This window comes from Girardinichthys multiradiatus, chromosome 13, assembly GCF_021462225.1.
Source record: "Girardinichthys multiradiatus isolate DD_20200921_A chromosome 13, DD_fGirMul_XY1, whole genome shotgun sequence".
In the NCBI taxonomy this organism is placed as follows: domain Eukaryota; kingdom Metazoa; phylum Chordata; class Actinopteri; order Cyprinodontiformes; family Goodeidae; genus Girardinichthys; species Girardinichthys multiradiatus.
The window spans coordinates 29,575,011-29,600,358 of record NC_061806.1 but is presented as its reverse complement, the minus strand read 5'-3'; the positions used below and the strand labels follow the sequence as shown (position 1 = coordinate 29,600,358).

Below are 25,348 nucleotides of genomic sequence, written 5' to 3'. Positions count from 1 at the left end.
ACAGTGTTCCACGGCCGACACAAAAACCACACTGCTCCTCCTGAAGAACAGGTTCTACAGTCATGGAGGCTGAGGAGTGAGATCCCCCTGTAGTTGGAACACACCCTCAGAAACCCCCTTCCTGTGACAGGTAACCACCACCCCAATCTGCCAGTCCAGATGCACTGCCCACAACCGCCACACGGTGTTGAAGAGGCGTGTTCCTACTACATCCAGAGACCTGAGGTACCCAGGGCAGGCATCTCATCCACCCCTGAAGCCTTGCCACTGCAGAGCTTTTTGACCACCTCGGTGACTTCAGCCTGGCTGATAATGAGGCAAACTCCAGGGCTCCAATCTCTGCTTCCACCTGGAAAGGTGTGACAGTAGGATTCAGGAGATCCTCAAAGTACATCCACCGCCCGATAATGTCCCCCGTCGAGGTCAGCAGCTCCCCACCCCCTATCAAACCTATAACCATCAAAATTATTAAAATTTTCCCAGCAACATCTGTCTTTTTCCTGCTTCAAAGTAGCAAATTAAAGTTGTATGTTGTGTAATCCTTCCAACCTGGTAGTAGAAAGTTCAGTATTTATTATGTACATGCTCATAATGACTGTATGTTAACTTCTGACACACCTGCTATAGTAGCTGCATTAAGATGCACCCTGATCCCAGTTTTAAAGCTGTTTTATGTGCATTTTGAAGTTATTGTTGCTAAACTTAAAATATGTTCCAAAGAGCCTCACTGAATAGAAACATTCAACCTTTCCTCTCTTGACACTGATAGAGAATTCAGATGAGAGGTTATGCGAATTCTCCGGCTTGTCACTCCATCTATCAGCATGCCATGAATATTTGATGTCCAAAACAACCCTGTGTCCCCCCTGTTCTCCCTTTAATCTCCTTTCGCACATCCTCCTCCCGTCCTAAATGGCCCTGCTGCGAGCCACACCCTCTGCTATCTCTCCATCTTTCTTTCATCCGGCACTGTTCTATTACTCCTTCAGACAAGGTCATTAGTTAAAGGTCTGTGCTGTAATTGTAGCGAGGCGCCTGCCTGCTGAAACACTGTCGCCCCACTGGCAGCGGCGGTCTGATTTATTCGTTCAGCGACATTTTTAGACGTTTTATTCACTTGCAGAGTGATGGAAGGAGCCCGTGGGGCCCGATGGGATTGAATGCTTATGACGGAGGGAGTTAAGATTTAGTGTTCACGCACATTTGAGCCTCTTTGTTTACATCAGTAATGCTTTTAAAAAGTGCTGTTGAAAATCGAAGGAGTTGAGTGCATGAAAATGGGACCAAACAAATCATTGTCTTGTAGAAACCTTTGCACTTGAGTTATGCAAATGTTAATCGCTTTAAATCAAACAAAGCCGACATCAGTTTTGTTGCTGTTGTTTTCAGCAAAACTAATAAATGTAATACAAAATAAAAACAGATGTGACACTGAGTGAGACGAATACGGCTGACAGACTAGAAAATCTGCTCTGATTCATTTTGTACTCGTGTTTAGATTTATATGAGTAGGAGTTTTATTTGTGAGTCTTAAGGGAGTTTCTCTCTGCAGTAATGAAGCAGAGACAGTCAATATTAACTGAATATACAGTTACTTCGGTTTAATGCATCAGGACATTATAAAAAGTTTTAGAATATTACCAGGTTCTACGTTAATTTAGGTCCAAGCCCAGTTGCACAAAAACACAACATATTCCACTACCTTATCATTTCCTAAACATAAAGGGTTAATCAATCATCATCTGTGTGAGTGCCTAGAAGCTGGAGTTTGGGCCATTTTCTCCTCTAGAGCGTACAGGTATGTTTTAACACAATGGCAGGATGGGAAGACATCAGCAATGCCTGTGGAGAAGCAGCTGTTGCTGACCATCAATCTACGACAGGTTATAAGCCCATTTGCATTTAAAATCCAAAGACAGGTGAGACCAAAATAGAGATGCTTGCCATAGCACCATGTTTGGAGAAAACAGCCTGATACCAACTGACAAGCATGTTGATGGAGGGCTAATGATGTTTTACAGCCACAGTACTTGCGCCTTGCAGTCATTTACACAGCCATGAATGTCTGTGTTGTCATTTAATTCTAGTCATATGTGAGTCCATTTGTCTGCTGCAGCTTGGCCCAAACTGGGTCATCAACAGAACAATCATCCCAAAGGCCGCAGCAAATGTACAACAGAATGGTGGAAAAGAAAATAATTAAGATGTAGCAGTGGCCCAGTCAAAGTCCAGATCTCAGCCTAAGTGTTAAGCAGCAGTGTAAAGAGTAGGTGGGGCCAAGATTCCTCAACAATTATCTGTGAGACTGATAATTGTTATATGTGAAATTATGAAGAAAAGGTTTACTGATCACCGTTGCTGCAAATAGTTTAAAACATGGTTTTAAACTATTGAATAAAGGGATGTACAAATTTCTTTTCATAGTTTTTCAATTTTAATTTGTTTAATAGATTAGGAAAATGTGAGATCAGTTTTGCGTTTTTTACACGGGAAGTTAGATTTCAAAATATGTAGAACCTGGTAATCATTTTCATTATGTTCCGATATGCAAAACCCTTCATTCGAATGAGGGTGTACTTTCAATTTCCTATAAATGACCTCCTGAGAGTTCAGCTGTTTTTAGGTCTGTTTTGTAACATCAAATCTCTCAGAAGAGTTTGCTTCTCTGATTCCACTCATTTCTAATCAAACACAGAGTTTTCATCTTTAAATTCCTTCTTTCCGTCTTTTCTCAGGTTGTGTTCAGCTATTAAGTGTCACTACATGAGGACGTCACTGGGTGGTCAGGTGACATCACTCTTGTTCAGAGCCTTTAGTGCACTGAAATGTGGTTTGGCATATTTGTATGCAAATTGTTGCCACGCAACGTGTGTGTGTGATGGTGTGTGTGTGTTTGAAGCGGATATATGTCGGGGTTTGCAGTATGAGAACAAACTTAGACTCTGGCTGCAGCTGACCTTTTATGGCATTTGAGCAAACTGAGGGCTCACATCCATAGGCACTGCCCTGAAATCTATGGAAAATGAAAGTACTCAGCTTTCTATCCATAAAGTCCAGGAAGTCCTGCAGAACCAAAACCCTAGCAGCCAGTTAGGTGTTAGTTTCTGTGTGACCATCAGTGTGCAGAACCTCTGGCCTTGTTTAGAGTGCAGGCAGTGTTGTTGTGTGTTGTTGGTGGGTTAACTGGACTAAATCGGGTGGAGAAGTTAGGTGCTATTTTCTCTGCAGGCAATCCCCAACACCCTTCAGTGTGTGTGTTTGTGTGTGTGCGCATGTCTGCCTGGAGTGATTCACCTGCTGTCTGAGTCATCCTCCCACACACTCACATATGGACATAAACACACACATTGCACTCAAACAGATGCAGTTTGCTCCCACCTACTCGGCACATGGAGGATGCACTGTACACACATTGTTAACAACATCAGGCCCATGTTTAACTGACATTACGTAATGTGTCGAGCTGTTGGATCATTGTGGCTTAAAGCAGCAGCAGTGATGGGAAACAGCTGCAGCAACTGAAGACAATTTGCAGGTCTGACCTTTTAAAGAATGTTTTTACTGTTCTGTTCTGTCACCGCCTTCTTGTTTTCAGTCCAACATTTTCTAAAACCCGTAAATCATTTTCTTTAGGACTGGGTTTTTCAAGAAACAATACTTGACATGATGTTAGCAGCTGTTAAAGAGCATTTTTAGACTATTTATTCTACAATTAGCTTATGTTCAGGATGGCAGATGAGAGTTATATCTGTTTACCTCAGGTCCCTCCCCCTTCTACATACTTATGTTTTTTCATTTTCCATCAGTCCAATTAATCCATCAGTGTGGACAACTGGATAACACTCTTTGCTGTAAAGGTGTACAGAGTTTGTGATCCTGGTTTCTGTTTGACTCAGAAACTCCGTGAACCTTTCAATGGATTATTCAGTATCATCTTCTACAGTATTTGGCAGAAGTATTCACACTCTTTAAATCTTTTGACATTTTTTTTTCTCGTCACAACTACAAATTTCAAGATATTCTATTTGGATTTATATACTAAATCAGTCAATCATTTTCTACCGCTTATTCCATAATGGGTCACAGGGAAGCTGGTGCCTATCTCCAGCAATCTATGGGCAAGAGGCGGGGTACACCCTGGACAGGTCGCCAGTCCATCGCAGGGCAACACACAAACAACCATGCACACACTCATTCATACACCAGAGGGCAATTTAGAGTGACCAATTAACCTAACAGGCATGTCTTTGGACTGTGGGAGGAAGCCGGAGTACCCGGATAGAACCCACGTATGCACGCGGAGAACATGCAAACTCCATGCAGAAAGTCCCCCGGCCGGGAATCGAACCCAGGACCTTCTTGCTGCAAGGCAACAGTGCTACCAACTGCACCACCGTGCAGCCCTGTGATACTAAATCAATATAAAGCATAACTGTAAAGGGAAGGGAAAATAGTACATGGTGTTCACAAATAATCTAAAACATGTGGCATGCATTTGTATTCAGCTTTAATTCTATGCCTTGTAGAACCACATTTTGTTACACAGTTACTACTGTGAGTCTTTGAGGCTAAGCTCAAGCTCAGTCAGATTAAATGGAGAACATCTGTGAACAACAATTTCCATAATTCCCAGGTGGATTTAGGTCTGGATTTTGACTGGGCCATGAATATGCTTTGATCTAAACCATTTAATAATATCTCTGGCTGTATGTTTAATAATAATGATGATATAGACTTTATTGATCTCACAATGGGGAAATTGTCCTCTGTATTTAACCCATCCCTAAGGGAGCAGTGGGTTGCCATTGTGCGGCCCCCGAGGAGCATTCAGGGGCTAAGGGTCTAGCTCAGGGACCCAGAGTGGCAGGCTGTGAGATTCGAACGATTGACTTGCATTTAGCCCAATCCATCTTCTCCTATCAGTTCTGACCAGCATCCCACTTCCTGCTAAGGAAACCTACCCCGCACAGCATGATGCAGCCACTGCCATGTTTCACCTTGGGTATGGCCTGTTCAGGGTTTAGGTTTTCCCACACAAATATTGCAAGTCGGCTACAAATTCATTTGGACTTAGAACACCTTTTTCTTTCTTTTGGCAGCCCCAGAGGGGAATTTTATGGGCTTTCTTCCAACAGTGAGTTTCTTCTTGCCAGTCTTCTATTTAGAGATCAGAAGTCCAAAACTAAAAGCTGTTCTGTCAGCAGATTTCCCCAGTTGAAGTGTGAATTTCTGCAGCTCCTCCAGAGTTACCCTGGGCCTCTTGACTGCTTGTTTGAGTAATGCTCTTATTTCAATTGGTTTAAGTGGATTGCCATGTGTTGGTCGGACTACAGTTGGTCCATCCTCTTTCGATGTTCAGATGAACAGAGCTCTGTGAGATGCGCCGACCTTAAACTGCAAGCCAGTTTTGATTTTTGTTGGTGGAAATGTGGATGACTGACAAACCCAAACATCTCACTCATGAATTTTAATCACTTTGTTCAAAAAAACTCAAAATTCCTACGATGAAAGACCTTTGTACTTTTCCATCTTTTATCAGAGTCCATTCCTGCTTTTGATTTGACCTTTTTTAAGCTCCAATCCAAAGCCGAGAATCTGAAGGATCTCATTTCAAAAACAACTTCAACCAAATGATGATACAAAGTATTACAAATAGTTCAGGTATCTATGAAAGGTTATGAGTGGTTACATTACAGTTCTGTTATTCTTGCAATCCATTTCTAATCGTGAGAGGAAGTAATCAAATATGGTGTCGGTATAATTCGACTATCAATTCCTGCAATTAAAAATACATGTTTTTCACTCATGAGGCTCAGTGTCATTTCTTTCTGGTGCATATCTGTGCAGAAGTGAATTATCCTTTTTATTTTCCTCTAAATTAAATTGTCACACTCGGCTGCTTCTGGGAAAATGTTTCTGCACGAGGAAAAAAAACAGTAAGGGAATATCGCACAGTTGGACCCAGCAAAATGAAATATTTTTTTTTACCTTTTTTGGGTTCTGTTTCCTTTCTAAGCATTTAATTCACTTTATTAGAAAACATGAACAAAGTGTCTTCGGAATGGTGCAGCCATTCCTGTTGGAGAACCAAAGTTTTGTTGTGTTTGTAAAGGTTTTCTTCTGGCTTGATGAGACAGAAACTATTATAATGCTCATAAAACAACTGGCCTCATGAAGTTTAAATTAAGAGGCATGGAGCTTCCAAAGGAACATTTTAACGAAGCATTAACACAACCAGGAATTGCATTTATGATTGATCAAACTAAGATCTACTCGCTGATTTCTACTTCTAAAGGTTACTAAATCACAGAGTACATGTCTAAGGTGCAGAAGAAAAATAAAGCTATGTTACAGAAACTTTATATTCCAAGCTTAACTACATTTGTCTAAATTTGTGTAAACATAAAAAAACAAAGCACCAATTCTGAGACAGTGACTAAGCCTTATTCTGACCAGCTGTGGCAAGGTTTTTGGGTTGGTTCGTTGGATCTTTTAGTCAGAACCAAGTCCACTGAGAACCATGAGTTTCCGGGGGAGGAGATGTCAGAAAGTGCTGAACACCCAATCAGGCAAAGATTTGAAGTAACATAAGAGCTTTGTCTAATTAAATATCGCATAAAATATGTGGATAAGTGTTAATTTTAAAATAACTATTTTGTTAGACTAGAGAAAGACCAAACATGTCCATCTATTACTGAAGATAAAATATCTTATGGGTGTTTTTATATTCAAACATGTAGTCACATCACTGAATAGGAAGACAGATTCAGATTCATGGTTTCAACACATAAATCAGCATTTAAATCTCATCTGGGATTATTAAAAAGCTTTTTGTATTTCCAAATTAGCAAATTGACACCATTCATATTGGAAGGACACTGCCATGCTGACATCCAGACCTTTTTTGACAATACAAACTGACAATATTTTGAAAATATTACGTTTTTGGAGATGCCACTGCAGAAATACGAAGTTATTCTGGCTAGACCTATTGTCCAGCAGGTACAGTTTATGAAACCTGGATTAAATCAGTTCCTGTTAAAGTAAAGTCAAGTCTGAGGAGTTCACTACATTTCTTCTTCTTTTGGTTCTTTCCTCCTTTGTTCCCAGACTCCCATAGTAATACTGTCAGAGCTTTGCTGAGCAGTAAGATGGTAAGATATTTAAATGCATGAAAGCATTGTTTAATTAGCCTGGTTTGTTTTTTAAATGCTTAAAGAAAAGCTCAATGAGAAGAGCAGGCTTTTTTTCCAAGCGAACAACTGAGTCTCATGCAACTTAAAAAATAAAACATTTATAATGTATTTGCACAATCTGGAATTATTCTAATGATTAGTTGGGGGAAAAATATCCTTTTTCTCCTTTTCAATCTAGCTCAGAGTCCACAGTGATCCGTTATGCAGCAGCTTTAATGCAAAATGTGGAAAGTGGAATGTTTGCAGATAAGCACAGAAATATTAACCAACACGATTCTCGCCAGAGTGTGTCCTGGTGTTCATTCACATGCCGATGAGCTTCCCTTGACCTCCCCCACTGATGGATTTCCAGCGAGCTCTCATCTGTGCTCCTGGCGCTCCAGTTATCTATCCACCCATCTATCCCCGCCGTCACTCTTTCACCTCTGTCTAATAATTGCAAATAAAAGACTGGCCTAACACAGATAAAGGATGACATTGACATAAAGAAGCAGTGTGAAATAAACCCAGTTTGAAGCAGATAATGTCATTTCTCTGCAGACAGCAGCAGAGCAGGTAATTTAACGGAGAGCCCGCCCCTTTCAACCCTCCCCACTGTGTCTCAAATGCAGATCAGGCTCAATGATCATCTCTCGGCTGCCTCGCCAGCTAATTACACCGTGAATCCCCGAGCACCAGCTCCTCATAATGACAAAGTGCCTCACCACACCTTGTCAGCTTTGTTTAACAAAGACAGTTGGAAGAAATAAGAATTAAATTGCTTTCTCCCTCCTGCTGTTCCTATGTGCTTCTTTAGCTATTTCTCTTTTTCTGATCATTTCCTGTCTCATTTTGCAAACTGTTACTCTGTCTGTCAGTGAGCTTTCTTGTATGCATCCTGGATGGATAGATTGTAACCAGGCAGCATAAAAAAAACATAAATCTATATGTAAATGTATACACAAAAAGCAGTGAACGTCTGTCTTGTAAAGGTGGACAGCTGGAACGTTTGCTGCTACGTGTTCAAATGGCAGCATATAAAGAACATCAAGGCAATCATGTGTCGAGGAAACATAAGCTTGTTGATACAGCAAATAACTTTGAAAAATTAGATTTTATTTCTCTGTTATTTAAAGAATTTCAGGAAGAAGCTTTCATGCTAAAGCAAGAGGAGAGAGATGTGCGCAGATTGCTCCACATCACCTGTGAGCACAGTCCTCAGCACGGCAGATGTAAAAGCAGCCATGGTTTCATGTTTCATAAATAATTCAGGAATATGCATAAATTTCCAGGAACTCTCCTCCTTCTCAATCTGACTTTTTTTTTATTTCATGAAAAATCAGGCCACTTCTTGATGAAGCTGCAGTAGCAACGTTGAAGTAAAAAACATCCTGGAAATTTTTTTTTCTTTCAACATGTTAGCTTTTTGCCCTTCTCATCTGATTTACAGTTGTGTTTGTGGAGATTTCAGAGACTGCAGGGCGGCCCGTTTTAGCCTGATCAGGTTGGAAACTTCCAGCTGTGTGATGGTTGAGAATAAAAAGCAAAGAACGCCCTGGGTTTGGACTCTGATTTGGATTTTTTTGAAGCCAAAGGAGTCGCTTATTTTGGCCATTCATGCTGAAACTTGTCAACTACACTCCCAGACAAGGTTTTGGTGCATGTGTAAAAATTTATTAAGGTGGATCCGTCACAACAAAACCATATGTGCATGTTGGCTTAATTTTTTTGATCTCTTTACTTACCCTCCAAAGAATTATCTCACCTAGCTGTCTCTGACCTAACGAGGAAACATCATCAATAGATGGCCCTGACTTTAAAGCTGAATTTCCTCTAGTTACATTCATAGAGAAAAACTGACTAAAACTTTGAAGCAACAAACAACTAAAATGAGATTCTGTTCCTCAGACAAAGTCAGAGACTTCCAATCTTTAGCTTGATCCTGGTTGAACCAGTTTGCTTCATATACTCTCAAACTCTTAATTTTTATTAACTCTTTGAAATAGATTTAGAACTATGGTCCACCACCAACTTGGCCTTGCTTCTTTTGGACTATTCACTCATGCTGAGAAACTATCTGTGATAACTGGTAGGTCAATTGTCAGAAGGGTGAAAGATAACTACATTTGGTTATGATATTTCCTTAGCCATTAAAAAGTTTGAAAGAAGCAGATAGACTGCAGCTCCTGTTGTGTGGTTAGTTTTCCTTTGGGACACATCTTCTAAGGGATTTCAATTCAGTTTTAAAGTGTAACTGCTGCCAAATATGTCCAATTGTATTCACTTTAATTCTGACCAGAACTGAGTCTCGTCTCTGTATGACAGGTTCTGTATTTTGCTTTTACTGTTTTAAACCTTAATCTGCACTATGGTTGCTGGCTTTCTCATAACTACGATTATTTGGGATCTCACTGTGGAAACAAGCAAAACTGATGATCCAGGTAAAATTTAATTCAGAACCTTAAGTTCTGAATGATCAATGGGTTGCCTAGTTTAAATGTGGCTTTAGACTCTGCAGTGTCATTCTGACCTCTTCCCAGTCTGACCAGTAATGAGATGTTTGGATAGATGTGGGCCAGAAAACAATGAAGCTACATAAGTAATTAGGGAACATTTTGAGGAAAACCTGTTCTAATTAACATGAATAGCAGCCCTACAAGTCTCCTTACAGCCATCACCCTCCCAAAACCTCACTGAGACAGTGTCTCCTCCCTTATATCTTAAATTAGAATAATAAAATATCAATATGAATCATAAAAAAATCACATGATTTGTTTCACATACCATCTCTTTACCCTTTTTAATGTGTCTTTAACACATCTCCCTGCACCAATTTAGCTTTTCTCCTCATCTTGTATTTTTGGACACATCCACATATGATGTGATTAGCCTTCACATTCAGAAAACAGACAACAGTATTGGCTCAGGCTTCAACATTGATCCTCTGTAGGTTTGATTTATTCATCTTTTTGACCCTTTGTGTGTCTGTATATTACTCTCCGTTCACACATGCTTCAAATAAATGTAACAGGCTACACAGAAGCACAGTCACTGGCTGACTCTGCTACACAAACTACATGCTACCCAAACAAGCCGTCCTCAGAAGTAATGTCCTGCCGGAGGGGACTGTGGGAAAATGAGTTTTTGGATGGATTATTATGATGTTGCAGAGCTTGGCCCTGTGCCCTGGTCCCCACTTGTCTTGTCCTCTGAAGTGGCTCTCTGTCCGCCGTCCACACAGCATGTGCATGCCGCTCTGAACCTTCCTATACCGGATGTGAAAACAGAGGATTAGTGGGAACACATTTTCATGCCTTTTCCCACTCGTTTTGAAATCCATGCTGGGATTTGGCTGTTGGACTAGCTGTGGCCGGGTAATTACAGATCCTGTCAACTCCAGCTCAGCTGTGACTAGTGGGGTTTGCAGTTAGCTTGATGCATATCGGACGGCGTGAGGTGTAGGAGGTATTTGGTCTGAGAGGCCTACGGGTGGCTCTGGGTGTCACTCTGAGAGGTCACAATAAGAGCAGGAGCTCAAAGCTGGACATGAAGAAATCTTTGGCAGCTTACTTCAGGAATCTTGCTCCATGCTCTTGAGATGATGCAAACTCCTGAAACTTCTAGACTTTATGTTCCGAAACAAAAATGGGTTTAAAGTTTAAATATAAATAAAATCCTTCTGAGGCAACAGCTCTTACTTTGGACTATAGTGTTTAAATGTGGCTGTCAGGAGTTTGTGTTTCCTGATTTATTTGCCTAAACAAACAAAGTAAACTTGTGACGAAACCCAGGAAGCTCTGGGATTTTTCCTCTTTGTTGTGACACCTGCACATGCTGTGTGTTTTTCTGAGGGACTCTCAGTGTTTCTCTGTTCTCTCACCGCAGTAAGAGCCTTTACGGGTGTAATTGTGGTGGTGTGGATGTTTGTTGTGAAAGTATAAAAAAAAACTGGTTTTGCTTTCATTCTCAACCATTTGTTGCTGTCTCCTCTCTTCTGGCTTTGCTAAAACACAGAAATATCGGTGGAGTTACTCTGCTCCTTCATGCTCTCGTCTCTTTTTACACTTCTTATAGAGAGGTGTGAACTCGGAATTCTCAAACAGGCCATTCGATGGTGAAATGGACAGCTGAGCCGTCTATTATTTTGCAATGCTCTGTGAATAATGTAATAAGGGCATATTACTGAATTATTTTAATTAGTTTGAAGCATTTGGATTTGGATTGGCATTAAATTTAATTTCTGCGGAGCTCCTGTTGTGACATTAATTATTATTTTTCCCCTTGGGAGCTTGAGATAATAACTTGAGTGTGCATCTGTGATGTTTTTTTGGCAAAATAAAATAAAAAAATGTCACCAAAAAAAATTCAGTTGGAGGCTTAGCTAAAAAAAACGAAAAGACTAAGGCTGTATTAAACACCCAAAATGTTCTGACTCTCAGTGAGCCACTGGCATTAATTCTTTATCGTGTTCAGAAAAGATTTAGTTATCAGTAAGGGTTGTGTCAAAGTGCATTCTGGTATAGAAGTGCATTCTGGTATAGAAGAGCTGTTTGAGGGTTATCAGAACTGTGCGGTCCCAAATGGAGCAATTCCACGGGTTCTACGCGTTCTGTGGGTTTTTATTTGGTTTGCACTGCTGCACAAATATATATATTTTTTTGCTGGAAGCTACCTCTGTAAGTGACATTCACCAAAATACTAAGGATAGGGCAGTCTAGATCTATGTGCCTGGTCTGTGTCCGGCATGTGATGGTTTTACTGGGCTGGATAAGACGAGCTCTAAGAAGCTAAAATACCTGCAGGTGACGTTTCCTTTTTGTCACAGAAGCTAAGTGAGGAGTAACCAGAAAAGAGCTCCAAAAGAGCTAGGAATTGGTTGCCGGCTCAAAAAATTCCTCAAAACTGAAAATTCCCACTTTTTTCAGTATGTAAACATGTCAACTAATAGTATTTTCTTTGCACCTAGATTTCAGTTTGCATATAAATACAGCTTATTTTAATTGTTCATTTTGGAACCTGCAGCACGTTTTATTCCTTGTATGATCAATTTTAATTCAATTCAATTCAGTTTATTTATATAGCGCCAGTTCACAACACGTCGTCTCAAGGCACTTCACAAAGGTCAGGTACATACATTCCAATTTATCCTAATCATTGAACAGTGCAGTCAGATTCAGGTATTTATTCTGTTGGGATTATGAATCTGAGAATATTATTTAATATTTAATATTAATATTTTAATATTTTATCAAATAATATTTCGGTCTGTTATGGGTTGTCCTGTGAATACCAGCCCAGTAAGGACAAAATAGAAAGGTGTGAGACGAGCTCTGACATTATTGAACAGCATAAACTCTGCCACGACCGACTGGGGGTTTGAGAGAACAGAGCAGAGACACAAAGAGAACAAAGAAGCACTGATCTAGGAGTACTTTCTATGGGAAGGAAAAGTAAATGTTAATGGATGTAGCTCCTTTAGTCGTTTCACCTAGAAAGAAAGAACAGATAAACTCTGAGCCAGTTTTCAAAGTTAGAGTCTGAAAGAGAGCACATAGAGTTAGTCACAGTAAAAGCTCAGTCAATCGCCATGTCTAGGAGAGAGAAAAGGTTAAACACTAAAAGACAGGGCCATGTGGATCATCGGTAGAGAGGTGAGCAATAAGTTGTTGCCAGCAGAAGCTCGGACGAGTCCCCTCTCCAGAAAGGTGTCACAGGTAGATACAGAGTCAGGCCAGGTGAAAGTAGACAGTTTGTCCATCTAGAACCCACTGATTGCCATTGTTATACTAAAAACCACAACGATTGGGATACCTCTCTGTAAGATTGACCATAACCATTGGAAAAGAGAGGGGGTCATACAGGTAGCAGAAATGGAGGGTGTGTTTGCACCTCAACAATAACTGAGCCGGTTTAGGCTAAACCTGACTCCCCCTTACTCCATCCAACAGGGAGGGAAGAAGACGGAGGTAAAAAATAAGGAAGATAGCTCTGGATAACCTAAGCCACTCTAACTATAAGCTTTAGCAAAAAGGAAAATGTTAAACTTAGCCTTAAAAGTAGACAGGGTGTCTGCCTCACGGACTAAAACTGGGAGCTGGTTCCACAGGAGAGGAGCCTGATAACTAAAGGATCTGCCTCCCATTCTACTTCTAGAGACTCTATGAACCACCAGTAAACCTGCAGTCTGAGAACAAAGTGCTCTGTTAGGAACATATGGAACAATCAGATCTCTGATGTATGATGGAGCTAGATCATTAAGGTCTTTATATGTGAGGAGGAGAATTTTAAATTCTATTCTGGATTTAACAGGGAGCCAATGAAGGGAAGCTAAAATAGGCGAAATATGATCACTCTTTTTAATTTTCATCAGAACTCTTGCTGCAGCATTTTGAATCAGCTGAAGGCTTTTAACTGCATTTTGTGTACATCCTGATAGTAAGGAATTACAATAGTCCAGCCTTGAAGTAACAAATGCATGGACTAGTTTTTCAGCGTCACTCCTGGATAGGATATTTCTAATTTGGGCAATGTTCCGGAGGTAAAAGAAGGAAATCCTAGAAACCTGTTTAATATGGGATTTAAATGACATGTCCTGGTCAAAAATAACACCAAGGTTTTTTACTTTATTATCGGAGGTCAATTTAATGCCATCAAGGTTAAGTGATTGACTAAGCAGTTTCTTTTTTAAAGACTCCGGTCCAAAGACGACAACTTCTGTCTTGTCTGAATTTAGAAGCAGAAAATGTAAAGTCATCCAATTTTTTATGTCTTCAAGACATACTTGTAGTCTATCTAACTGGTTGGGCTCATCAGGATTCATGGATAAGTAAAGCTGAATGTCATCAGCGTAACAGTGAACATTTATTCTATGCTGCCTGATAATTTTACCTATTGGAAGCATATATAAAGAGAATTGGCCCAAGTACTGAACCCTGTGGTACTCCACAATTAACCCTGGAGTTTAAAGATGATTTATCATTTACATGAACAAACTGGAATCTGTCAGAAAAATAAGATTTAAACCAGCCTAGCGCTGTTCCCCTGATCCCTACGGCATATTCCAGCCTTTCTAAGAGAATATTATGATCGACTGTATAAAATGCAGCACTGAGATCTAACAGGACAAGTACAGACACAAGTCCATTATCTGAGGCCATAAGAATATCATTAGTGACTTTCAGCAGATGGGGCTGGTATTCAGAGGGAACACTTCCTTAAATAATTTGGTTGAGATTGGGTCTAACATACAAGTTGAAGGTTTAGATGAAGCTAATATTTCTGATAACTCAGGAAGCTCCACAGGATCAAAGCAGTCCAAACACAGATCAGGTTCTACAGTTACTTCCAATGTTGTCTCACTTGCTGAGGATGAAGTAATCATCTTCGGGAGTATGTCAAAGATTTTCTTTTTAGTCAGTCACTTTCTACCGCTTATTCCATAGTGGGTCACGGGAGAGCTGGTGCCTATCTCCAGCAATCTATGGGCGAGAGGCAGGATACACCCTGGACAGGTCGCCAGTCCATCGCAGGGCAACACACAAACAATTTTTAATAGAATCAATTTTATTTTGGAAGAATCCCATAAAGTTATGACTGCTGAGAGCTAAGGGAATGGATGGCTCAACAGAGCTATGACTCTGTTTAGCAACTGTACTAAAGAGAAACCTAGGATTATTCTTGTTCTCTTCTATTAATAATGAGAAATAAGCTGTTCTAGCTTGGTGAAGTGTCTTTTTATATAACAGTAGGCTAGTTTTCCAGATTAAGTAGGAACCCCGTAGGTGAGTAGAGCGGCATTTTCTCTCCAATTTTCTAACATTGTGCTTTAAAGTACGTAGCTCTGAATTAAACCAGGGAGCTAGCCTCCTATGAATAATTACCTTCGTTTTCAAGGGGGCTGCATTGTCTAATGCACTACGCAATAATGAAGTAACACTATGAACAAGAGAATCAATTTGTGAAGGGGAAGAAACAAAATTATTGCCCTCCACTGTTTTTCTGTGATAATGAGGAAATTAAAAGTGGAACTGATTCTTTAAAGGTTGTTACAGCATTGTCTGATAATGATCTACTATAATGAAATTTTCTTTCAGGTGTGGAGTACTCGGTTAAATTAAACTCAAAGGTTATTAATAGATGGTCAGACAGGACAGGGTTATGAGAAAATATTGTTATGTCTTTACACTCAATGCCATATGTTAGCACAAGGTCCAGCAAATGAAGACAAAAGGGGGTAGGTTTGTTAATGTTTTGTGCAAAGCCAATTGAGTCTAAGATACCATTAAAGGCTATATTTAAGCTATCACTTTCAAATGTTAAAATATTAAAATCCCCCACTATAATAACCTTATCTGTATTTAACACTAAATCAGATAAAAGGTCTGAAAACTGATCTAAAAATTGAGAGTAAGGGCCTGGTGGACGGTACAAAACAACAAACAGTAGTGGTTTTAGTGCTTTGCAATTTGGATGAGGAAAACTAAGGATTAAATATTCAAAAGAGTTGTAGCTATTGATTGGTCTGGAACTAGTCAATAAATCCGTCTGAAAGATGGTCGCTACTCCTCCTCCTCGCCCAGTATTTCGAGGCATGTGAAAATTTTAATAATTAGTAGGAGTTGACTCATTTATAGTAACATAATCCTCTTGCTGCAGCCAGGTTTCTGTGAGACAAAATAAATCAATCTGATTGTCACAAATCAGGTCACTAACTAGCAAAGTCTTTGAAGAGAGAGATCTTATGTTCAGTAAGCCACATTTAATTGTTTTATTTTTCTTTTTAGTCTGAGATGTGTTTACTTTTATTCGATTTTCCTGATTTCCTCGGTTTAGATTATTTTTTAATCTATTCAATCTTTGCTGTGGGCGAGACACTGTCTTAATAGGGTAATGGGTGGGTAGCAGTACAGAAGCTGCAGAGAGGAGTATTAAACTATGACCCTGCTTCCTGGTCTGAACCCTGGGTTGTCAGCGGTTTGGAGAACTAATAAATTCGGCCAGATTCCTAGAAAGAAGAGCTGCTCCATCCAAAGTGGGATGGATGCCGTCTCTCCGGATCAGACCAGGTTTTCCCCAAATTGTTCGCCAATTATCAATATAGCCCACATTGTTTTCAGGACACCACCTAGACAGCCAGCGGTTGAATGACATCATGCGGCTAAACATGCTGTCACTGGTCAGATTGGGGAGGGGACCAGAGAAAATTACGGAGTCCGACATTGTTTTGGCAAACTTACACACCGAAGCAACACTAACTTTGGTGACCTCCGATTGACATAACCGGGTGTCATTACCGCCAGCGTGAATTACAATCTTACTGTATTTACTATTATCATTAGCCAGCAGTTTTAGGTAGATGTCGCCCGTTCTGGCCCCTGGCAGACATTTGACTATGGTCGCTGGTGTCTCTAGTGCCACGTTTTTGACTATGGAGCTGCCAATTACCAGAGTTGGCTTCTCAGCGGGTGTGTTGCTGAGCGGGGAAAATCTGTTAGAAACGCAGACGGGTTGGTGGTGACCTGTGGGCTGGGATCTAGGACTATGCTCTCTATGTACTGTCACCCAGCCGGCCTGAGGCCCCAGCTGCGCGGGCTCTGCTGGAGGACTGCAACGGGGAGCAACCCTCGGTGGCTCCGCGCTGGCTAAGGGGCCTCGGCTATCTGCTGGTTTTTCAACAGCGCAGAGCCGGGCCTCCAATTCCAACACCCTCGCCTCCAATGCTACAAAAATTCTATATTTACTACACGTACCCTCATCACTAAAGGAGGCAGAGAAGTATCACAGTAGAGAGAAATCAGATCAAAGGAGAGAGCCTTCACACAACAAACAATCTACTGAGTGCAACAGCAAAAAAAGGAAGTGACGAATACGCCTTACCACGCCTGTCCAGCAGAGGCAGTTTTTATCAATTTTATTAAATTGTTAAATGAGCCAAAGGCAAATAAGTTGGGATGTATGATTTAGGGGCCCAATATAGCTGCAAAATCTTAAATAACTGCTTGAATCCAACTAGTGGTGGACTAATATTTGTACGTGTCCTACATTCACACTCTGCATGCTGGTTGAATAAACTTTAATCCTATTAATGACCACACTTGACTAAGAAGATGCTTTAACTCAAAAGCAGTATGAGGATGTTGTCAGGACGGAACAGAAATTGCTTTTTTCCTATATTGGTGCAGCCATAGTTGTAATTGAATCTGAATCTGCATATCAGACCAGACCTTAAACTGTTATGAACTGTTGTTCTGAACTTTGCCAACAAAGGTTGGGAACAGAAATATAAATCTTGAAGTCTAAATGAAATATTTCAAAATAGTTGTCAAATGTAGTGTAACTGATGATGTTTAAGTAAAATACACATGATCTATTGTCAAGAAAGAATCAGTAATATGGGGTGGATCAGTGTCAGAAGGTGGGTAATAAGCAATCCTACACCCAAAGAGGACCTGTGACAAATAATCAGGCAAAAATGTTGAACAGCAGTGACTTTGCTTGTACCGATAAAATTAATATAATGAGACTTTTATATAAGAACTGCTTACCAGCAACTAAACTATTTAAAATCACTAAATCTAAGTTTGATGGTTCCGTTTGGTACCACATAGGAGCTGGTTGTTCTGAAGTTGGACCTCCCATCACTACCTTTTAAAAGATATACAACGAAATATGTCTGATATATCTGACAGCACTGAGAGTGCATCTTTGACAATCCAGCACTCATACAGCCTGCTTTCAGGAGCAGTTTCAGCATTTACTTACGTAACCACATGTAGCCAGAAGCTAGAGCAGAAAAAAAGATAAAAACTTCCTGGATGTGCATAATATCAGCCCATTAGAGTGGGAAACATTAAAACATAGTCCTTTAAGGGCCCAAAAGCATCACTGAATCCTGGAGTCATCAAGAATTTTCCCTGAGTTTGAAGTAAACAGCAGCTAACTGAGTGATAGGTCTTCAGGGAGAATGCAAATGCAGAAAGTGTTAAGCAGTGCAGCAGTGTTTAGCCTGGAAACAGAGAGGGATGCACGAATAATCCAATGGTGGTAAGCAGTGTTGTTGCAGGTCAGCCTGATAGCTCCACAGGAAGATTGTAAGGAGGACAGATCAATGAAACAAGTTAAACAGCACTTTGTGTCTGTGTGTGTGAGAGAGGCATATTTAAAATATGCAACCAAACAACTCTCCTGAATTCAAATGGCTCCGTAGTACTTCGATCTGCTGAGAGAGTTCATGCTGTTTCTTCTAAAAGAACAAACACAGAGAGGAAGGTAATGGTCCTTTCTATAAGAAATGCAGAACTTACAAATCATTTACTGTTTTCACTGAAGTAAAACCGGCTTGACTGACAAAGTAAAGAGCCGTCATTCTCTTAACGACAATATCATACTGTTAAGTCCAACATAAAATACAGTCTAAAATGTTATAGGAAGTTAAAAAAAACTAGGCAAAGATACGCTCATGTAAAAAAATCAGGTGTTCTCTACTTCTACAGCATGTTTCAGATGACCCCACAACATCTCTCTGAGATGGGTTTTGTTTTGTGTCAGGACTTCTCATGTCTTATTTCTAAGCCAGTCCTTGGTGTATTTACTTTTATGTTTTTGGTCATTGTCGTGTTGCAGCGTCCAGTTTTGCTGCAGCTTTAATTTTTCAGCTTGAATTTATTAATTTTACAGATGGTTTCAAATTGTCCTCAGACACCTGCTGATACACTATAAAATTCATAGTGGCTTCTATGGTGGAGAGCTGGTCCTGTTGCAGCCAAGCAAACCATAAGACTTCTACCTCCATGCTTCACAATTGTTATAAGTTAAACTTTTTTAGTCTGTTTCTAATTGTACAGACATGCTCTTTCATATCAACAACAGTAAGAGCCTGCTGTTGGTTCCATGATATTTTAGGAGTTTTGTAGACTTCTTTTAGCATTTTGCTGTCTGCTCTCAGGGTGGACTTGCTTGGACAGTCAGACCTGGGCATGTGGGAAGCTGTTCTGAATGTCCTCACTTTTCCATATAGTAAAATGGCTGATTACATACTCAGTTGAGACCTCTTTAAATTCCTGTATGGAGTTTGCATGTTCTCCCCGTGCATGCGTGGGTTCTCACGGGGTACTCTGGCTTCCTCCCACAGTCCAAAAACATGACTGGTAGGTAAATTGCCCTTAGGTGTGAATGAGTATGTGCATGGTTGTTTGTCCTGCATGTCGTGCCCTGCGATGGATTGGCGACCTGTCTAGGGTGTTCCCTGCCTCTCGCCCGTACACAGCTGGAGATAGGCACCAGCGGTATAGAAAATGAATGAATAAAAGTTAGTGTGTCCTAATTCATTCCTCACAGTGAATAATTGTTAAAATTGATATTAAATGTCCGTCCATCCATCCATGCATTCAACCTTTATCAATCTGTAGTTTTTGGAGGTTCCATGTTCAAAGTACATCCACTATAGAAATATCAGCCAGTGAATTTTCTGTTTCAAGTTTAAAAAATGACTGAAATGTTGTGAGAAATCTGGAAATTACAAAGTTCTGTGACACTGGTGGAAAAATGCTAAAATGCAAATAAAAACTACGTAGACCTTTTTTTCTCAGTACAAAATAAAAAAACAAACCGGATTGAGGCCAGGTGCAGGTAATGTGACAGGCCGTCATCCAGTACATGCAGAGAAGGGACTAGGGCAGCAACATGCTGTAATTGCTCTGAAATGAAACTGTGAACTGGGAGCTGTGTAGCCCTTGGCAACAAACCTGCAGATTTATGAATAAAGCCAAAAATCAGCATACAGTTCCCGCAGCTTTTCCTCCATCCATCTCTCTGTTTCTCTAACAGTTCCATTTAAGTTCCAGTGTTAAGGCTTTCTGGGTATATTTACAGCTAACCTGTGTTCCTTCTATGTTTCTCTAAATACATCTGTCCTCCTTACCTCCCTGCATCTCCTTATTATTCACATGTTTTTGGCTTCCTCCTCCTCCTGCTTCCTCTCTTGCCTGCCTGCTAACGTCCCTCAGGTCAGAGGCAGAGAGTCGAGATGTTGCTTGTCAATAATTGAATACGGAGGGAGGCCTCCTTTCTTAACCACGGTATTGAATTATTAACCTGACTTCTGTGTGAATGGTTCGAGTTGCTGCATACACCTCAGCTCTCAGCTGATCTGGCTGTATATTAGCCTTTGCGTATGTTTGCCATGTGATGCCTGATATAATAATTGCCTGTCAGAGAATGATTGAACATGCCGGCCGAGCACAAGTCGGTTTCTTTCTGCAGAATGTGTTTGGTGTATTTTCACTGTGTACTGTATGTGAAGGTAGATATAGCTGGGGACTACATGCCATACATGCTTTATAAGGTCTTGTCTGTGCTGCCTGCTAAATGAGACGCAGTCTTCATTTGTTTTGTCCTGAGTGTGCCAATGACTACCTTTTGTTTTGGTTAGTAATGTAACACGGAGCTGTGCCCAGGTTGGTTTGGCATTTACATACATCTCATCAGAAGCTGCACCTAAATGCAGTTTTATCTGTCACTGCAGGCTCTCAGTGTAGGTGTAGCTTTAGCTGTTAATGGGGATAGCTTCATGTGGATGGGAAACTGGGCTTTTCAGTAAGAGCTGCATGATTTATGTTTCTTGGGGGAAGCTTGGGGATTTAGTTTCTGTGCAGAGGTTCAATGGCTATATGCAGGTGTGTCTTGATAAGTTTGAATATCATTAAAATGTTTATTTAAGTGATTCAGTTCAACAATTAAAACTTTTATATAGATTCATTACATACAGAGTGACATATTTCAAGTGTTTATATCTGTTCATTTTTATAAGGGCTTATGGCTAAAGACAGCAAGAGGTCCTTAAACAGTTCCTGGTAGATGTCAGGGTTTGGACGTTTTGGACTTTGTTTTTGGTTTTGTGTTTTTTGTTTACCTTTTTAGATGTTTCTTATTTGTGTTTTTTATTCATGTTAGTTGTGGTTTTCTGTTTTGGTTATCTTCTGCCCCCGGTGTGCTCTCCTCACTCCTAGTTCCATTGGCGTTGCTTTCCTGTTTATTTTCTTAGAATGGTTTCCTTATTATGATTATTATTATTATTATAGTTCTTTGCTTCCCTTCCAGTCTATTCAGTCAGTGTGGTTTAGGTTTGTTTACTTTTGTAGTCAGGGTTCCTTTATGGTTTTGCTAGTTGTTAGGTTGTTGTGTTTGCTCCGTTTTCTCAGTTTCCTTTAGTTCATGTTTATTCTTGATTCTTATGTTTTATTTATCTTGGTCTAAAGTTTCGTTTAGGTCTGCTCACTGTCGTGTTAATTAGTCCCTTTCCTCATGCTTTAGTTTGATTAGGTTCACCTGCTCCTTCTGCCTCCTTGTCTCACCTGTTCTTAGTTCCTTTGATTACCTGTCACATATTTTCATTGGTTTTCACTCCTCTCTCCCTCAGTATATATGTTTGGTTATTTTCATTGTTCCTTGCTCGGTCCTCCTGTTACTCCCATGCTGGTTCCTGTTCCTTGTCATTTTGGAAACTCGTGTAAGTTTATCTTTTTGTTATTAAAGCCTCAAGAACCTCATATCCACTATAGTGCAGTCAAGTGTTTTTCTGCATTCCGGTTCCGTTCCTCAACACATTACAACAGTAGAAGGCTGTTCTGACTGCGGACTGGATAAAATACTCTGGACCAACAGCACCAGATGATATGGCACCCCAAGTCATTACTGACCATTTGGAGACTTTAAACTGGACTAGAAGTAGCTTCAATTCTGGGCCACTCCACTCCTTCTCCAGACTTTGGGATCTTGACTTTTTTTTTCCTTCTGCTCAACTTTTTATCAATATGCTTGGATTCAGCACCCTGTGAGCAGCCAACTTCTTTTGCAATGACCTTCTGTGGACTGTGCTAATGTGGAAGATGTCAATGACTGGACAACAGAAAAATCAGTCACTTGCCCCATACCTGTGCAGGCCTTAACATGGTCATTGAATATTTCTGTATTAGACATTATTACAGTGTAAAGGTATTTAATGTGTTGGAGAATAGTACTTTGTCTGCTAAAATCAAAATCCCTTTCATCTCCTTTCTTTTCCGAAAGTCCACCCTCTCCTCATATTGAGAGCACAGATTTACTTCAACTTCAACATATTTCAAGCAAAACAAAACATTTTTCCAGCAACTTGTTCATATCCTGTGTGACCACAAATCCTGCACTGCTGTGAATTTTAATTGGCAGCATCTGTAAGGTTACACAGAGGTGCAGCAATTGAGGGAAAGGAGTCTTATTAGCTCCTCAAAGCTTCAGTGAGGCAGGTGTCTGCTCCTAGAGTCAATATGATACAGCAAACGGATAGCTGCTTAATTAGCTTCAACAACTAGCTTGCCTGCAGCGTTTACTGACGGTTAGTGAGGATAGAAACCTGGTAAACTTTTTTTCAGTCTTCCTAATTAAACCCATGGGTTCTGGTGTAGCATTTCAGAGAATCCCAGCAAATTTTAGATCATGCTTTAAAATGTCAGTGGAGAACTAAGCTGAATGCTATGCATTCTGTTAAAATGAACAAAAGTCAACATCCCATCAGATATTTGCTGCAAATACAGAAACGCCTCAGCTTGATGGGCATTGTTTGCTTGTTAGCTTTTCCTATGGGGGTTCTGGAAGCTAATTAATGTTACGTTCACACAAACAAGTTGATTGTGAAGGTAGATGGTGAAACTGGAGGATAGCGAGGTGGAGGACATGCTTCCTCTTCTCAGGCACATTCAACAGAAGCATCAAAGATGTGAACTTAGTTTTTCTTTTGCTCCAAACTTGAAAGAAATGGAGCGACTTAGTTTTCTTGTTAAGCGAGGTGTCTGCAACCTGCTCACTTTAATGTTGAATCTCTAAATGTTGCTGTAATCAGTGGGTGAGGTTTGAAAGATCAGGTGTTAGAATTTCTCACTGACAGGTGAGGAGGCTTTAAGAACTGGACCCAACATCCAGATCAGGGCTGAAAAATCCCCTCATACTTTGACACGTCATCCAACCTTTGGGGCAATTTCATGTTGGCTGCTGTTCAAGGCTTTTTTCATGGAAGCATGTATAAATTAGAGGGTTGCTGAATGGTTAATTGGCTGCTCTCATGTTGTGCAATATTTACTAATGAGATTGACTCTTGGAAACATGGACAGAAGGATCACCATTATGCATGCTTGCAGCTACTTTAAACTAAAGCTGAAGCACAGATACATTTCTTCATATTAGCAGCAGTAATTCCACTAAACATCTATTTGAATTAACAGTAATTATTGTTTTTATAAAATATTTGCTGTGATGAGTACATTTGCTATTTGACTGTTTCCACAGTAAATTAACATCCATAGTCATATATGGTGAGCTCCCTCTGATTGATATTGTGGTACACAAGGTTGCTGCACCTGGCAGACTGAGTGCCTTCAAGGTTATGCTGGAGGTGATAGCATTATTTTCCTGTAAGAAGCTGACTTCACATCAACAGGCACCATAAGGAACCTGTGTGAGCTTGTTTTTCCTGTGTGTCAGAGTGACTGAATGTGAAGGTTCAGATCGCACATAATCTGTCTCCTCAGTATAAGATACAGGAGAAATCTGAAAAGAACTCCAGCTCTGTAAGTTGCACTGAAATCAGAAAACCAGATTGATAATTGCTATAGATTAAAACACAATTAAGTTGATTTTTTTTAACTCCTAATTGGGTGATGTCTGAGGGCATTTAGTTGCACTGAACTATCTTTAGGAATATTAAGACTAAATGGGGCTGAATAAAAATGCCTGCTGCACTTTTCAGATTATTTGTAAAAAGTGATGAAAACCATAAATAATTTTCTTTCCATTTTAAATTTATTAACTGCTTTCTGTTGGTTCATCACCTAAAATTGCAAAAAAAAAAAAACAACCACTGTGGCTGTAACTCCAAAGCATGACAAGGTACAAAGGGTATGAATAAAAGTGATTACTAGATTTATATAATTTCACAAAATTTTGTATGCAAACCTTTGTGCATAGATGCATTTTGGTCACACACTCACCCAGCACTTGCATTCAGCATATTTTAAACTGTATTATTTAAATCCACACATGGTTGTATTCCTTCTTTCTCTCTTGGTCACCATATTTTGCCCAAACCCTGTTGGTCAATGACACACGCAGATATGCATACAGAAAGAAAATGCACAAAATGTCTTTTTACGCACCAACATATTCTGCATTTTCCATCTGTCACACAAGAAACCGTTAAATCTCTTTTTAATTTTCTCAGTGTACTGCTTTTATATAGCTTAGGCACACAACCAATCACACCCAGGCACACACACTCACACACATTCAAGCTGTCCTGGCCTCAAAAGCAGACAAATGATGAGAATAAAGTGGCATAAAGGTAGAGATAAAATATGGGGGATGAAGGAAACAGAGCCAGACGGCAAAAAGGCAGCCAGAAGTGACAAAGAAAAAAAGATTGATATAATAAAAAGCTATAAAAGACATAAAGCTGAAGGAGAGATAGTGAGAAACCGCAAATACAGAAGTGAGTGAGAGGAGAAGAGAGTGATAGTTGTGGAGAGAATAGATTTGAAGAGTTTTATGGAGCAAGCGATAAGAATAAAGACTTGTCAGAGATGCAGAGTGACAGAGAGGGAAAGCATGATTGACAGCTGGGAATAAAAGACTGGCTGAGGGAAGGGATGGAGATGGCTGACAGGAAGAAGGGGTCACATGTTAAAGAAGCTCAGACTGATGGAGTAAAGTTGATCAGCGTGGACCATCAAGTTAGACCCCAAAACGCAAACAACTTCAATCTTCTTCAGCAGCAATAACTCCCAATAATTCTTCTGTATGATTTTATCAGTCTCTCATTTTGTTGTGGAGGAATTTTGGTCCACTCTTTTTTTTTTTTTTCTGCACAGCTTTTTAAAAATGTCTGGACTTTGACTGAGCCATTGCAATGCCTTTGTTTCTTTTTCAGCCATTATGTTTTGTATGGGCAGCTGTATTTAGGATCATGGCATGCTGTTGACTGAGCTTCAGCTGTCAGACAGATGGCCTCACATTTGACCCTAAAATGCTTTATGCAGAGGAGTTTATCATTAGCTTAATGCCTGCAGAGTGTCCTGACCCCTTGCTGCAAAGCAAACCCAAACCATAATTCATCCACCGCTATGCATAGTGGTTGGTGTGAGGTGTTT

At 40.1% G+C, this 25,348-nt stretch overlaps 1 protein-coding gene across 7 annotated transcripts in view; it reads left to right on the top strand.

The window, feature by feature from the left end:
- The window catches only part of pvrl2l (PVR cell adhesion molecule related 2 like), a 396,229-nt gene that overhangs the window by 121,216 nt on the left and 249,665 nt on the right, over positions 1-25,348 (top strand). Inside the window, exon 1 of one of the 7 annotated variants that reach the window (XM_047383827.1) lies at positions 21,565-21,681. The exons of the other annotated variants lie outside the window; for them this stretch is intronic. Within the exon in view, the coding sequence (XP_047239783.1) occupies positions 21,597-21,681 (85 nt within the window). The 5' untranslated portion in view covers positions 21,565-21,596. Of the gene's footprint in view, positions 1-21,564; positions 21,682-25,348 lie in introns of those variants that run through there. 7 annotated transcript variants of the gene reach the window in all.